The 12,586-nt window shown below is 41.7% G+C and overlaps 1 protein-coding gene across 1 annotated transcript in view; it reads right to left on the bottom strand.

The window, feature by feature from the left end:
* The window catches only part of LOC146833859 (regulator of G protein signaling protein-like), a 102,646-nt gene extending 92,797 nt beyond the window's left edge, over positions 1-9,849 (bottom strand). The window contains exons 1-3 of the mRNA XM_085599922.1: positions 9,813-9,849; positions 9,090-9,251; positions 6,836-7,878 (exon numbers count right to left, since the gene is read on the bottom strand). Coding sequence (XP_085456048.1) covers positions 6,836-7,878; positions 9,090-9,251; positions 9,813-9,849 — 1,242 coding nt within the window. The remainder of the gene's footprint in view (positions 1-6,835; positions 7,879-9,089; positions 9,252-9,812) is intronic.
* Between the last annotated feature and the right edge of the window lie 2,737 nt (positions 9,850-12,586).

The following is a 12,586-nucleotide window of genomic DNA, read 5'->3' on the forward strand; positions in this document are numbered from 1 at the left end:
CCGGAGGCGCTTCATAAGCATCGGCTCCCTCGGTGGAGCAGGGGGTCACTTTCCTATGCTCTGAAGCTAACAAGACCTACCACAATCTCCTGGCTCCTGGGTCCTGAGCAGCGCAGTCTCAACGGGGTGCCTACGCTGTGTGTCTTCCCCGCCGCCATACAACATCGTTGGCTGCAGTTGGGGGAGACTACAGCTCCCGTGAGCCTTTGCGGTCCAGCCCACTTCCGCATACCAGCGCGCCCGGAGGCGCTTCATAAGCATCGGCTCCCTCCGCGTCGCGCTGAGGTCGGGCAGAGGGCGGGCCGTCTATGGCCGTCAGTGGCCAGAAGAGGCTGGGCTGGGCCACTAATTTTGGCTCTGTGATTCCATACTGCAATACGTAACTGGGTAAAAAGTGCTGACTGTTATAGGATTGTACTACTGAAGCATACCGGCAGTTAATTGTTGATAGCTGGCTGTTGGTATAGGTTACCGCCATGACTAAAGGAAAAACTGATATTTCGTCTGGGCTGGGCACACTGGATAATTACCTGATTAGGAAGGTAAATCAGATCAATAATGACAGAAGGGCATCCTTGGGACAGGAGACCTCCATACCAACTCAGGAAGAGGCGCCCCTTCTAGTGACTGATCCATTTGTGCCCAGTATTCCCATTACTGAAGTAAGGAAAGTTGCAACAACTATAGTTCAGGTGCATGATGTGAGGCATAAGGATCAACCAGACGCTTCTAGGTCTGAAATAGAGCATGCCTTATCGCCCGTAAAACTGGTCAGAAAATATAAAAAAGTTCAAAGGAGATGTAGGGGGAAGTATAACCAAAAAAGAGTAGAAACAGCTAGCCATAAAAGTGGCCTCTTCCTGGAGTCACTAACGGGAAAAAGTTCTGCTCTGGGGCATATAGGAACTGCGCCCCCGCCAATGATTAATCCTAACAACACCTTACCAGCACACCGGGTCATTAAATAACGGAGATACAGAGGATAAAGGAGAAGAGCCGGTCAGTATTTGCACTGATGACTCTCTGTTATGCACGCCTGTTAATATCTGTGAGCCTCTGCCGAGTTTTTACAGTGGTAACGATGATGAAGGGTCATTATATCTCCCTAGATTTTCCTCTCCATCTCCCTCAGACTCAAATGATATGTTATCACCTAGGGTTAAAAATAAAACAACAGGGGGTGGTCCATTAAAATCAAAGAAGTATTCAATTCCAACCTTGAGGGATGTGGCGGATCCACTGAGTCTTTTCTCGGCTCCTCTAGAGGCAATCCACCCTTCTATTAGGGAGGGGGGCCTATTGGTAAAAATTGAAAATTTGGTTAAATTATTATTGCAGCCCCTCCTAGAAAAGACGATGTTGAATGATGCGCATTTGGATCGGATCGAGAAAAAGGTGGAAGCTAATACACTCCTACTATCTGACCTGGAGAAGGGGTTAACTAAAATAAACCTTACTAAAATACCCGTAAAAATGACGACAGCTAAAACTCAAGCCCCAATATGTCCTACCTCCCCAAAAAAATGTACCCAGCTTGGCCAAAAACAAACTTGTCCTCCCCCAATCAAAGTTCAGACACCTCCCCTGTTGAAGAAGAAGCCTGCTTCTAAGGTGCAATTCCAAAATAAAGTAGGTGATCAAACGGAAGGTAATCTGATCCCAGAAGGAAAAACAGTAACATCACAAAATATGGTCAACAAAGATAGTGAGGATGGGAATTTTAATAATAAAAACTGGTATGTACACCAAACAGTAGATTTACCACCAGAAGCTGCACCCTATGCTATTGTCATGACGGGTGTTCCCGAGCTCCCTTTTGGAAATAGGGAAGATTATCAATCTCTAAGGAACAAAGTCATATATTGGCTTTCTAACAATAGACCCTTGCCTGCCTACATAAATGGGGAAATCCTAAATGTTAGGCGTACTAACTGGGTGGGGACACGTCCTAAAGATAAGATAGGGGATGTAATTATTGTAAATTTTAAAGATCATAGAGCTGTTAGACATATTGGGGACTGGTATGTGTCAACTAGTAGTGAATCCATCTCCACACATTATCTTAGTTACTTTTACCCATATTCACAAGCTCAGCATACTGTAAATCAGGAGGCAAGAAGGCAGTCTGTGAATAGGCTTGCTTTTGATCAACATGGATACAGTTGGACTCCCCTCTTGCAACCTCAGAGTTCATTCAATCCCCAACTTAGGCAGTTGCATCCTTCTACTTCAGGTACTAATTATGGAAATAATTATTTGCGGAATAATAGAGGCATGGCTCTACCCGCATATAATGTACTAACCCACAATCGGTTTGATGTTCTTTCAGGTCTTGAATATGTGGATTGACATATGAAGGATACTTGCTATAGTAAAATATTAGGTCTAGGGGGGCATATTGACAGAATAGCTGGGACTGCAAATGAACAGAGGCTCCGGGATGGTAATGAGGATAACTTACAAGCACAAATCGCTCAAAAAGTGACTCATGCTGACCCTGGGAAGGATAGTGGTAAGACCCTGAATTACCTTGACTTAAATGAGGGAGGAAATAATGGAAGAATTAGCTACCCGCGACCGATAAAAGCGTTGGGTAAAGCATCCTTATGTGATCTTGGAACAAATGAAATAAGGAAAACCTGCAAATTCCTGTTTTGGAATGTTGCAGGTTTACGGGAGAGAATTAAAAATCCATCCTGGGATATCGTCATAGATGGACATGACATCTTGGCCCTCCAAGAAACCTGGTCTATTGAACCAATGCACATAAGTGGCTATAGAAGTTTTTTTACTCCGGCTGTGGGGGGGCAATATGGGAGAGCAAAGGGAGGCTTAATTACGTTTGTCTCAAACAAGCTCAATTTTGAGCAGGCCCGGTTCACACCTAAATCTAGTTTTTATCAATTAATAACCTTAAGTAACAAGAAGGGAGTTAATGTGGTTGTTATAAATTTTTATAACAATATCCCGAGGAAAGAAATTCCTAGCTTTCTAAAAATGCTGAGGGAGGATATATCACATGAAACAGATAAAACTGATAGGGAATTAATGATTGTATGGGGGGGATTTTAATTCCAAACTTTGCACAAAGGGTAAACAGGGTATTTGTGGCTTAATGATAGAGCAGGAGGTAAACTTAACCCATTTTGACCATTCTCTAATGGGGGACCTATTAAACGATATTTTGTTCATGTTTGATTTGGGCTATGCAAATGAAATAGCCCAAAAACCTTCTACCTTTGTGCCTACTTTCATTGGTAGAGAAGTTTTCTCTACCATTGATTTTATTACTGCCTCAAATAGTTGTAGCCACAAGATTACCAAGACAAAAATTATGGAGCTGCCATTGAGTGACCATCTTCCTCAAATATTGGAGGCTGAAAATCCATTTTTTGTTCGGCAGGAGGATGAGACCTCTGTGTGCACAGCTCCTGACGTGGCCCTTGGAAGACAGAACGGGTATACCTTAAAATGGGGTAAGGTTGTCCCAGAAATGTTTCTAAGTAAATTGTTAAATGTTTGTTCAAACAGTTTTGATATCTGCTTGGGAGAAAAATCTAATAATGAGCAGATAATTGAGCACTTCAACACAATAGCTGCCACAATTAAGAAGAGTCTATGGGTGGAGGCTAAGAATAGGGCAAAGGGTAATAAAAGTTGGTTTGACAATGCCTGTACAAGGGCACTGGCTGACCTGAAACATGCTATCCATAGGATACCCCGAGACGTTTTAGAAATAAGGGGCTGCAGGAAAAAATACAATGAAGCTTTAAAAAATAGAAAAAATGCTAAAAAAAAAGGAGGCCCTAGAAGCTTTATGTGCAGCATCACAGCTTACGGATGCATCTGCATTCTGGAGGGCCGTAAACAAGCAATTGCGGAGGAGGACTGGGTAGGGCACTTTTCAAATCTCTATAAGTCTCATGATGAATGCCATACTATAGATTCTGTAACAAGGGGTAATATAGGTGCAGGGGCTGAAAAATTGGTAGTAAGCCTGAAGGAAGTTATGACGGCCCTGAAAGCAACAAAGGGTGGCAAGGCCGCAAGGCCTGATGGGATTCCTGCAGATTTGTACAAAGCAAATATAGAGATCTGGGGACCCATGTTGGTACAACTTTTTAACGCAGCCTTTGCAAGGGGTTTAAACCCGTCTTGGTTCGTTTTGGTCATTGTACCTATATACAAGAAGGGAGATAGACAAAGTTGTATATGTTATAGACCAATCTCCCTTCTAGACTCATCTATAAAAATCCTTGGGAGAATCATTCTGGCAAGATTACAAAGTTGGGCTGAGGAGAATGAGATAATGAGCGACTTACAGTATGGATTTCAAAAGGGCATTGGTACTATTGACCAATGTTTAAATTTAATGATCTTGCAAACAAAATATACGAGGATAAAGGGCGAACGTCTTTATTTTACGTTTGTTGATCTCACGTCGGCATTCGATTGTGTGTCACATGCGAAACTATGGGCAATCCAGAGAGAGCTGGGTGTGGAAGATTCCATTATCTGCTTTCTGAGAGAATTATATTCAGGAGCCACAGCATCGGTTCGTTATGGTAGGGGGGGCCAATGTACTAGAAAATTTGGGGTGGGTCATGGTGTACGACAAGGGTGCGTTTTGGCACCTTTTTAATTCTTGGTCTACATAAATGGACTTGAGCATCGCCTCCTGCAGGAGTGCAGGGATATGCCTAGAGTTGGGACGAGGTCAATCCCTGCACTCTTGTATGCGGACGATGCAGTCCTAATGGCCCGTACCCCCTTGGCCCTACAAAATATGTTAATAACTTTTGAGAAGTTTATGTCAAGTTTAGACCTAAAAATTAATTGTAGTAAAACCTTCTCCATGAACTGTGGCATTAGGCCAGGAAAGCAGATAAAAAGAATGTTCATAAATAATGTTCCACTGGAATATACTTCTACTTTCCCTTACCTTGGTATTTTGTTCCATGAATCCGGGGCGTGGACTAGTGCTGTAAAGGCCAGAACTCTTTTGTTCCTAAAAACTATAATGCCTTAAAGAATTTTATTAAAAAGTTGGGCAAGAAACCGATAAAAGAAATTTATATATAACAATATATAAAGCCACGTGCACATCGGTAGCCCTATATGGCTCGGGTCTTTGGGGGTATTCCAATATAGACTCAATTCAAATAGCCGAGAACAGGTTTATGAGGGATGTCCTGATAGTACCACAAACTGAACTTGGACTACCTCATATATCAGACTTAATTAGAACACAACCCATTTTCTTGTGGCATAGGGTATGGACAACAAATGAGTGTGTTATGAATCGGGCTATACTACAGGATGTGTTAAGATTGGATAATGTGGGTGGATCTGATTGGCTAAACTATGTTAAACACTTTCTTGTTGAAATTGGCTGCCAACATTATTTTGATGACCCACCTACAATGGGCAATATATCCAGAAAATTGTTGAATAAGTTATGTATGGAATACCTCGAGGAAAAGAGAAGGCGAGAGGAAATGAAGAAAACAACAGTAACCTCGCATCTCTTGTTGTTAATTGGTAACAAAGTACAGCCATATTTAACCCTGCCGATGTCAAATTATGATCGATTTCTTTTGACCAGTTTTAGACTAAACATTGTTTTTAGACTCTTGTCCTTCCCAGTAATGAATTCATGGATGCGAAATTTGCCTAGGTGCCCGTATGATGACTCCTCAACTCAATCTGATATCCATATTTTATTTTTTTGTAATTTTTATATTTTATCACGTAGGAAATTCATTGTCCCACTCCTCAAAGAGCTGAAAATAAATAAATGTCGCCCAGCTTTTTTAGAACTTCAGAGAATGGATACTGTTTTAACTATTACTGCAGTTTTAAGTTTTTTTAAACATGTTTTTAAATTACGGAAAACTATGGGTTTTGATGAAATATATTAGATCTGTTTTCCCTTACATTTTCCCTGTGCAAATTGTAATTTGATATGTTGCTTTTATGGTTTTTGTTTTTAAAGCGAATAAAGTACTTTTTGAACTTTGAACTTTTTGTGTAGATGTATAAGAATTCACATTCACGTGGACTCACTTTCTTCTTTTCTGTCTAGCATACAGGGGCCTTTGTACATGCTAATATCAACTTTTGAGACGGTAAAATTATACTCAACATTGAGAACCACTGAACTTAGTAATTTTGCAGTATGGCCCATATAGGTTTTACTATTTCATAGGTTTTTGTATTTTCCATTTGTATCTGGGGAAAAAAATGTGGAATTTGTTATTCAATTGGTCATTTAGCTGGCTGCCCAATAATTAACTTGTTTGCTTAAAATATGTGTGTATTGCTCAGTGCGGATATGAGATGTGCATCTATCCTGGCTTCTATATATGCATGTACAAAACAGGCTATTAGTCACAAGCAGTTTAAGTATAGTATCATTGAGTTTCAAGCACCAAACTATTATTTCTTCTATAGTGTTTTGTGTGATAATTGTTGTAGATTGAAATGCCAAAGTAAATTGTAGGTAATGATGATTATCTTAGCCATTTCTTTCCTTAACCACTCCAGCTACTGCTGGACCATGCTCAGTCCTGTGCTGTAATACGCCTATTTTACTTATCAATCCTATCCAAGTCCTGCCTCTCTCATACCATAATTCTGCTGTTATCAAGACTCGGTATCTCTTCCAAACTTAACTGGTTCTAGACCTCTTCCTTAGCTTCAATCGCACCCATTTTCAATCTTAATTTTCTGTTATGTTACCCCGACATACTGTGATCCTGTCCAATTTTTTGACCTACCCACCAATGTCATCACCACACTATTTTAACGGAGATAAATAAGTCCTCTGCCTTACCTCTCCAATTTCTATCTGAGCTTGAAGGATCCATGGAGCAGCCTCCCCGGAGCAGATCAGATCCTGGAGGTGTCTGATAGTGCTTTTGCTCACAGGAAGTGTCTCACTCTGACAGTCTTCCAGATACATCTCGCTGAGCCTTATGCAGAGAACCCGCCGAAGGAGGAAGTGTCCTCCATCCCTGGCGATAAGAAGCACTGGCAGGAACATCTCCAGATCCTGCCACAGAGCCAGGAGGCGAGTCTCAATGGGGTTGTCTGTGCTCCTCAGGAAGTGCTTTAATGGCCCCCCAGCACAGAGATCAGCACTTAGCACCCATTGAAGATACCCCTTAGACTTACTAAGCAGGTTGTGTAATGCCAATAAGGAGAAAGTGTTGCTAAGAGGTGTGGTGTAGAAGTGTGGTGCTGGGTTACAGATGTCCATATTTTCATCCAGAGAACGCATTGGAAGAGCCCTGAAAAAGACCTCTTTAGATTGAGGATTACAGGAAGCACTGTTTTTCTTGACAATTGTCGTAGGACATTCTATTGCTGGTAACGCTTTTGGAAATCTTTTCACCCTCACATGAAGGGATTTTTCACTTTGTATTTGGTATGTTATTACTTCGGATTTTATCTGCTTCAACCAAGTTCCCAGTGCTCCGGCAAGTGGAACTACAGAGTTCTTTGACCTTTTTCCAGTGTCTCCATTTTGAAAATCAGATAGCAAGCTTTCCCAGAGCTGTGTCCTGACCACTTTACTTGAGTAATTATTAGAGTCACTGGAGCAATCAGAAATGCTCATATCAGGTAAGGTGGGTGATATGCTCATATCAGGTAAGGTGGGTGATATGTCCACAGCATCTTGGGTCTGTCGGTTCCGATACTCATTCATGATACCTTGGCCTTCCATCAGCCTACCTAGGTTTAATTTGCAGTGTGAGAGGAAGGCACGGAGCCAGTAATCCTGGAGCTTGGAGAATGCCATAGCCTGAATCTCCTGCAAGACGCCCCTTCGGCTAGCTTCAGGTGGATGCCAACCCATCAGCTGCTGCAGTGACTCTGAAAAGGGGGAAAAAGTAAAGTTAGAAACGTGAACAACTCAGGCCGCACAACTTCAATACTGAGTGATACAATTGTAGAATCTGAAAAGACTCAATGGAGTGGCAGGTGATACTTCCTGCTGCTGTGAAGGGGGATCCACATGACCTTGCACTTCCGCTGTACCCAATGGTTCTTTCAGGAAACTACTGAAACTTGCTTATGTATAAGAGTCTACTTTCCCTTTAAAATATGATCTCTTGAGAACTATGGGGCTCATTACAAAGTCAGGCGGACTTAGCCATCTCAGTCATGGGACTGACCTCCGATCGGCGGTCCCGACTGCCTCATGTTCGGTTGCATTCATACATTTCCCTATGGGGGCATGCATTATGGCCGTAAACCGGCTGTAATACATGCTACCATAGGGAAATGGGAGGTGCTGTTCATCCCTGCACCCCGCTGCAGGCACCCTAAAGTGATTGCAACAGGGTGCAGGGATCAACAGGGGGGCACCATAGGTGCCCCCACGACCCCCAACCGGAGGCTGCGCACCTAAGGGGGCCCTGCTGAGGGCCCGCAAACACGCTTTTTAACATGGTGTCCATGTCATACAGGCTGGCATGGAAACCATGTCAGAAACTGTGCACCGTAATCCCAAGGGCTGAAAGGCCTGCACTTTGGGATTACGAGCCAGTTCTGACTGGTTGACGGCCTCCTTGAGCCTGTCATAAGCGAGCTCGAATGACCGGCCAGTTTACTTTCTGACTGCCAGCATTCTAATGCAGTGGTCGGAAAGTAATCTGAGGGGGCAGTTAAAATGCGGTTCAGAAGGCTCCTACCGTTGGTTAGAGCCTTTTCGGGTTGCATCGTAATCAGCCCCTATATTTCATACATGGACGGTTCGAATAGTTCTGTGATATTGTTTTCACTGCTCTTGGTTCCCCCTTAGCCCTCCCCACATGATTTGCCTCTACGAATGCTCGTACCTTTCCTTCCCACTTGTTCTAAATCAAGTAGTTCAGAGAACCATACATTTGTGTGACTTTCTTGCATCATTCTTTTTTTTTGAAGCTTTAAAATTTACAGCAACATTGGAGTCTGATGGATGTTTCTGATCACTTGTGGCGAGCATGGACCCACACTATTCCTATGCATGCAGTTTTTAACTGTCCATTGCTAATACACAATCTTTAAATGCTTTTCTAATTCTTCAGGCCTTCCTGACTCACCGCTGCTTATGCTGCATGTAGCAAGCACAGTGGAACCCTCCAGCAGATATGTGGCCTTCAGTATTCTGAGACGGGACAAATAGAGGTCTCGCTGTGTCACATCAGCCTCATCAATGCCCAGGATCCTCTCTGTGCTCAGCCAGAACTCCATAAGATCTTCTCCTGTAGAAACAGCAAAAACATTTCATTATGTGATTGGGTAAAGGGCGAGGTGCATTGGAACAGAGCTAAGGAAAGATCACTTATTACGGAAATACAAGATCCATGTAGAGAATGCACTGTTATGGGAATGGGGGAGGGACATGGTACACTGGAACAGAACTAGGTAAGTATCACGTTTTATGAAAGTACAAGATCCATGTAGAGAATGTAGCAAGTACACCATTCTGCCTCACTGGTCCCAAGAGAAGATAACATGTACTTACCTGTAATGCAAGAGCTCCAAATACTGGTGTTTTTGTTGGACAAAGATGTTTAATTTCTTATCTGGTGTTATCAAACACTTTGAGCGTTAAAAAAATAAAATAAAATGGCACACACATTTGCTTCCTAGTATTGTGTGCAAAGTCGAGACCAATGCTTCTTAACCTGGGGTCCTCAGATCCCAGGGACTGGGTGGCACCTTCCCAGGGGGTCCACAGCTGTTCAGAAAATTAAATAATATTAACAGATGAATATGTTATAGTTAGGATTCTTAGAGATAGAAATTCTTCAGATTTTTACTTGCTATTAACTCTGTCTCCATTTGATAAATCTCCATGAACCTTTACAGAACTATTTTTTTCTACATTGGCTGATGATGCAAAGTTTCGAGGTAATTGGCTAAGGGTGTGCAGAGAGAAAGGAGGGTCCCTAAACACATTTTTTCACCAATGCATTTTTCCTAGACTTTTTAGACAGACGTAGCGGCAAAATGGCTGAATGGATTTACATGAAATTTGGCAGGAATATAGATTATGGTGTGGAAAGGGTCTTTTTTGTTATTTGAGCTGATTAGATCTGAATTTGTTCAGTTGTTCAGTGTACGCTGTTTCACTCCATGCCCCTCCACTGTACAACACTCTACTCCATGTTACAATAGACTATGCCCCTCCACTTGACTTCACCCTATGCCACTTCCCTCTACACAACTCCCTCTACACCACTTTACTCTACTCTGTGACACACTACTCCACTTTACTCCACTACTCTACTCCACTCTGCGACACTTTACGATACTCTATGACACTCTACTCTACTGTATGACCTTTCAATCCACTCTACGACATGCCACTCTACTCTACACTACTCCACTCCACTCTTAGACGTGGCACTCTGCTGTGCTCTATGACACCTCACTCTACTCTATGACATGCCGATCCACTCTACAACATGCGACTCCACTCTACGCCTCTTCACTCTGAGACACTCTACGGCATTTCACTCTATGGCACGCCACTCCACTCCGCTCTTTTGTACGACAAACCACTCCACTCTACGCCACTTCATTCTACAACATTCTACTCCACTGTATGCCCCTTCACTTGACGGCACTCTACTCTACTCTACAACACACCACTCCATTCTATAACTCTCTATTCCACTCCTTCTACTGCACTCAACTCTACAACATTTTACTCCATTCTACGCCACTCTCCCTCACTGTACTCGATGAGACTCCACTCTATACCACTCCACTCTACAAAACTCTACTCCACTCTAAGCCACTCTGTGACACTCTACTAAACGACACTCCACTCAACAACACTCCACTTCACTCCACTCCACTGTATGCCACTGTATTTTCCCTCCTGGTTGCAATAGGAAAAAAATTCACACAAGGAAATCCTTCAGTTTTTCTTCAACTCCACCTGTTGTTCATCCTCCTGCATCCTCTGAACCACCTTGTGTTCTTCTTCTTCCAGCAGTACAGGATGTTTTTCTTGAGCCAGTCCACTTTTCCAAAAACTACGGGGTGGCTTCTGAACAAAAGATTTTCACTCTTGCAAAGAGCACAATCTTCACTTTTAAATATATCAGTTGAAATGGGGTAAACACTTGTGGTTTCCTATAATGACAAAGTTCTAAGCCAATGAAATGTTGTTTTACAAAAGCAAAAGTACTATAGTAGCATCTTGATACTATCGCTGTACCCTTATAGTACACAAACACATCCTACAGTTACAATGCTAACACATATACCATTAAAAAACATAAGTAACTACGAAAATCTTAATCCTATTTTAAGATAAAAATATTTACTCAGGTGTAAATATAATTTTCAAAATTTAAGGCGGTATTCTGGATTTTCCAGGAAGTGAAAATGAAAGCAAAATGATCACACAGACGACGCTGACATTCATAATGAAATTTGACCTACGTGAAACATACAGTGGTATAAAAAAACAATTACAAAGAATTAATAGCATAATACCATTATATGATGAAAAATATGTTTTTAAATAAAAAACATACAAATTCAATGCAAATAAAACCCGAAGATTTAAGATGTTATATTTAGAAAAACATAATTTATTTTTTCTATACAAAACCAACTTGAATGAACTATAACCCGTGGCTTCCCCATGCACTGCTTATACGCTTTCATATTACATCACTTATAACATGGTAAATAATAGCATTCATAACAACACTCATGACATCTCAAATGATATAATTTATAAGAACACTGCGCATGGTAGCAGGCCGAGTTATAGTTCATTTACTGTTGTTACCAAGTTCACCACACTGTATACAGAGGTGCCCGAGCTAGTAGGATTTGGCAGGAAACGCAAATTATAATTTTAAGTTTAAACTATTTATTTTATTAATTTGTAAAATTTTACATAGTAGAAGCATGGCCTGTGAAGGTATCAGAGCGCTTTATGGGGGGGGGGTTGTATAATCGCAAGTACGAGATAAATACAATCAGAGAAGAAGAACAAATTGAGGAACATGACCTCCATAGGCGATCAGCACGTTAGCAGTCAGGATCAGCAAATGAAAAATATTCAAGGGTAAGATCAAGCGACAAAGAGTATGATATTAGACCAACCATTTGTTCATCAATAATGATTTCACTTCTTTTTTGAAGGAGGCAGTAGACGGAATCTGGCGGATTTCCTTCAGAAAAGAATTCCACATTTTCAGGGCGATACCCGAGAAGGCTCTGTTGCATGTTTTTTTTTTAATGAACATTTGTGGTTTCAGCAGCAGGGAGCAGGTACTTCATGATGGTCTATATTCACCTGATAATTCTAGCTTTTGTGCCAAGCACCGTGGAGTATAAAAATGCAAGGCTTTATGAGTCATGCATGCAATGTTTAGTTGAACTCTTACCTCATAAGGGAGCCAGTTCAGGGATTTCAGATCAGGCGAGATGTGTTTATTTATTTTCATTCCGGGAACCAGTTTCGTAGTAGCATTAAGAAAGGTCCGTAGAGGAGCCAGCTTGTATCTGAGCAGTCCACTTGTGTGATCAAGCCTGGGAATGAATAGGGCTTGGATTGCATAATTTA

The sequence above is a fragment of the Triturus cristatus genome, chromosome 4_2, assembly GCF_964204655.1.
Source record: "Triturus cristatus chromosome 4_2, aTriCri1.1, whole genome shotgun sequence".
NCBI classification, from domain to species: Eukaryota; Metazoa; Chordata; class Amphibia; order Caudata; family Salamandridae; genus Triturus; species Triturus cristatus.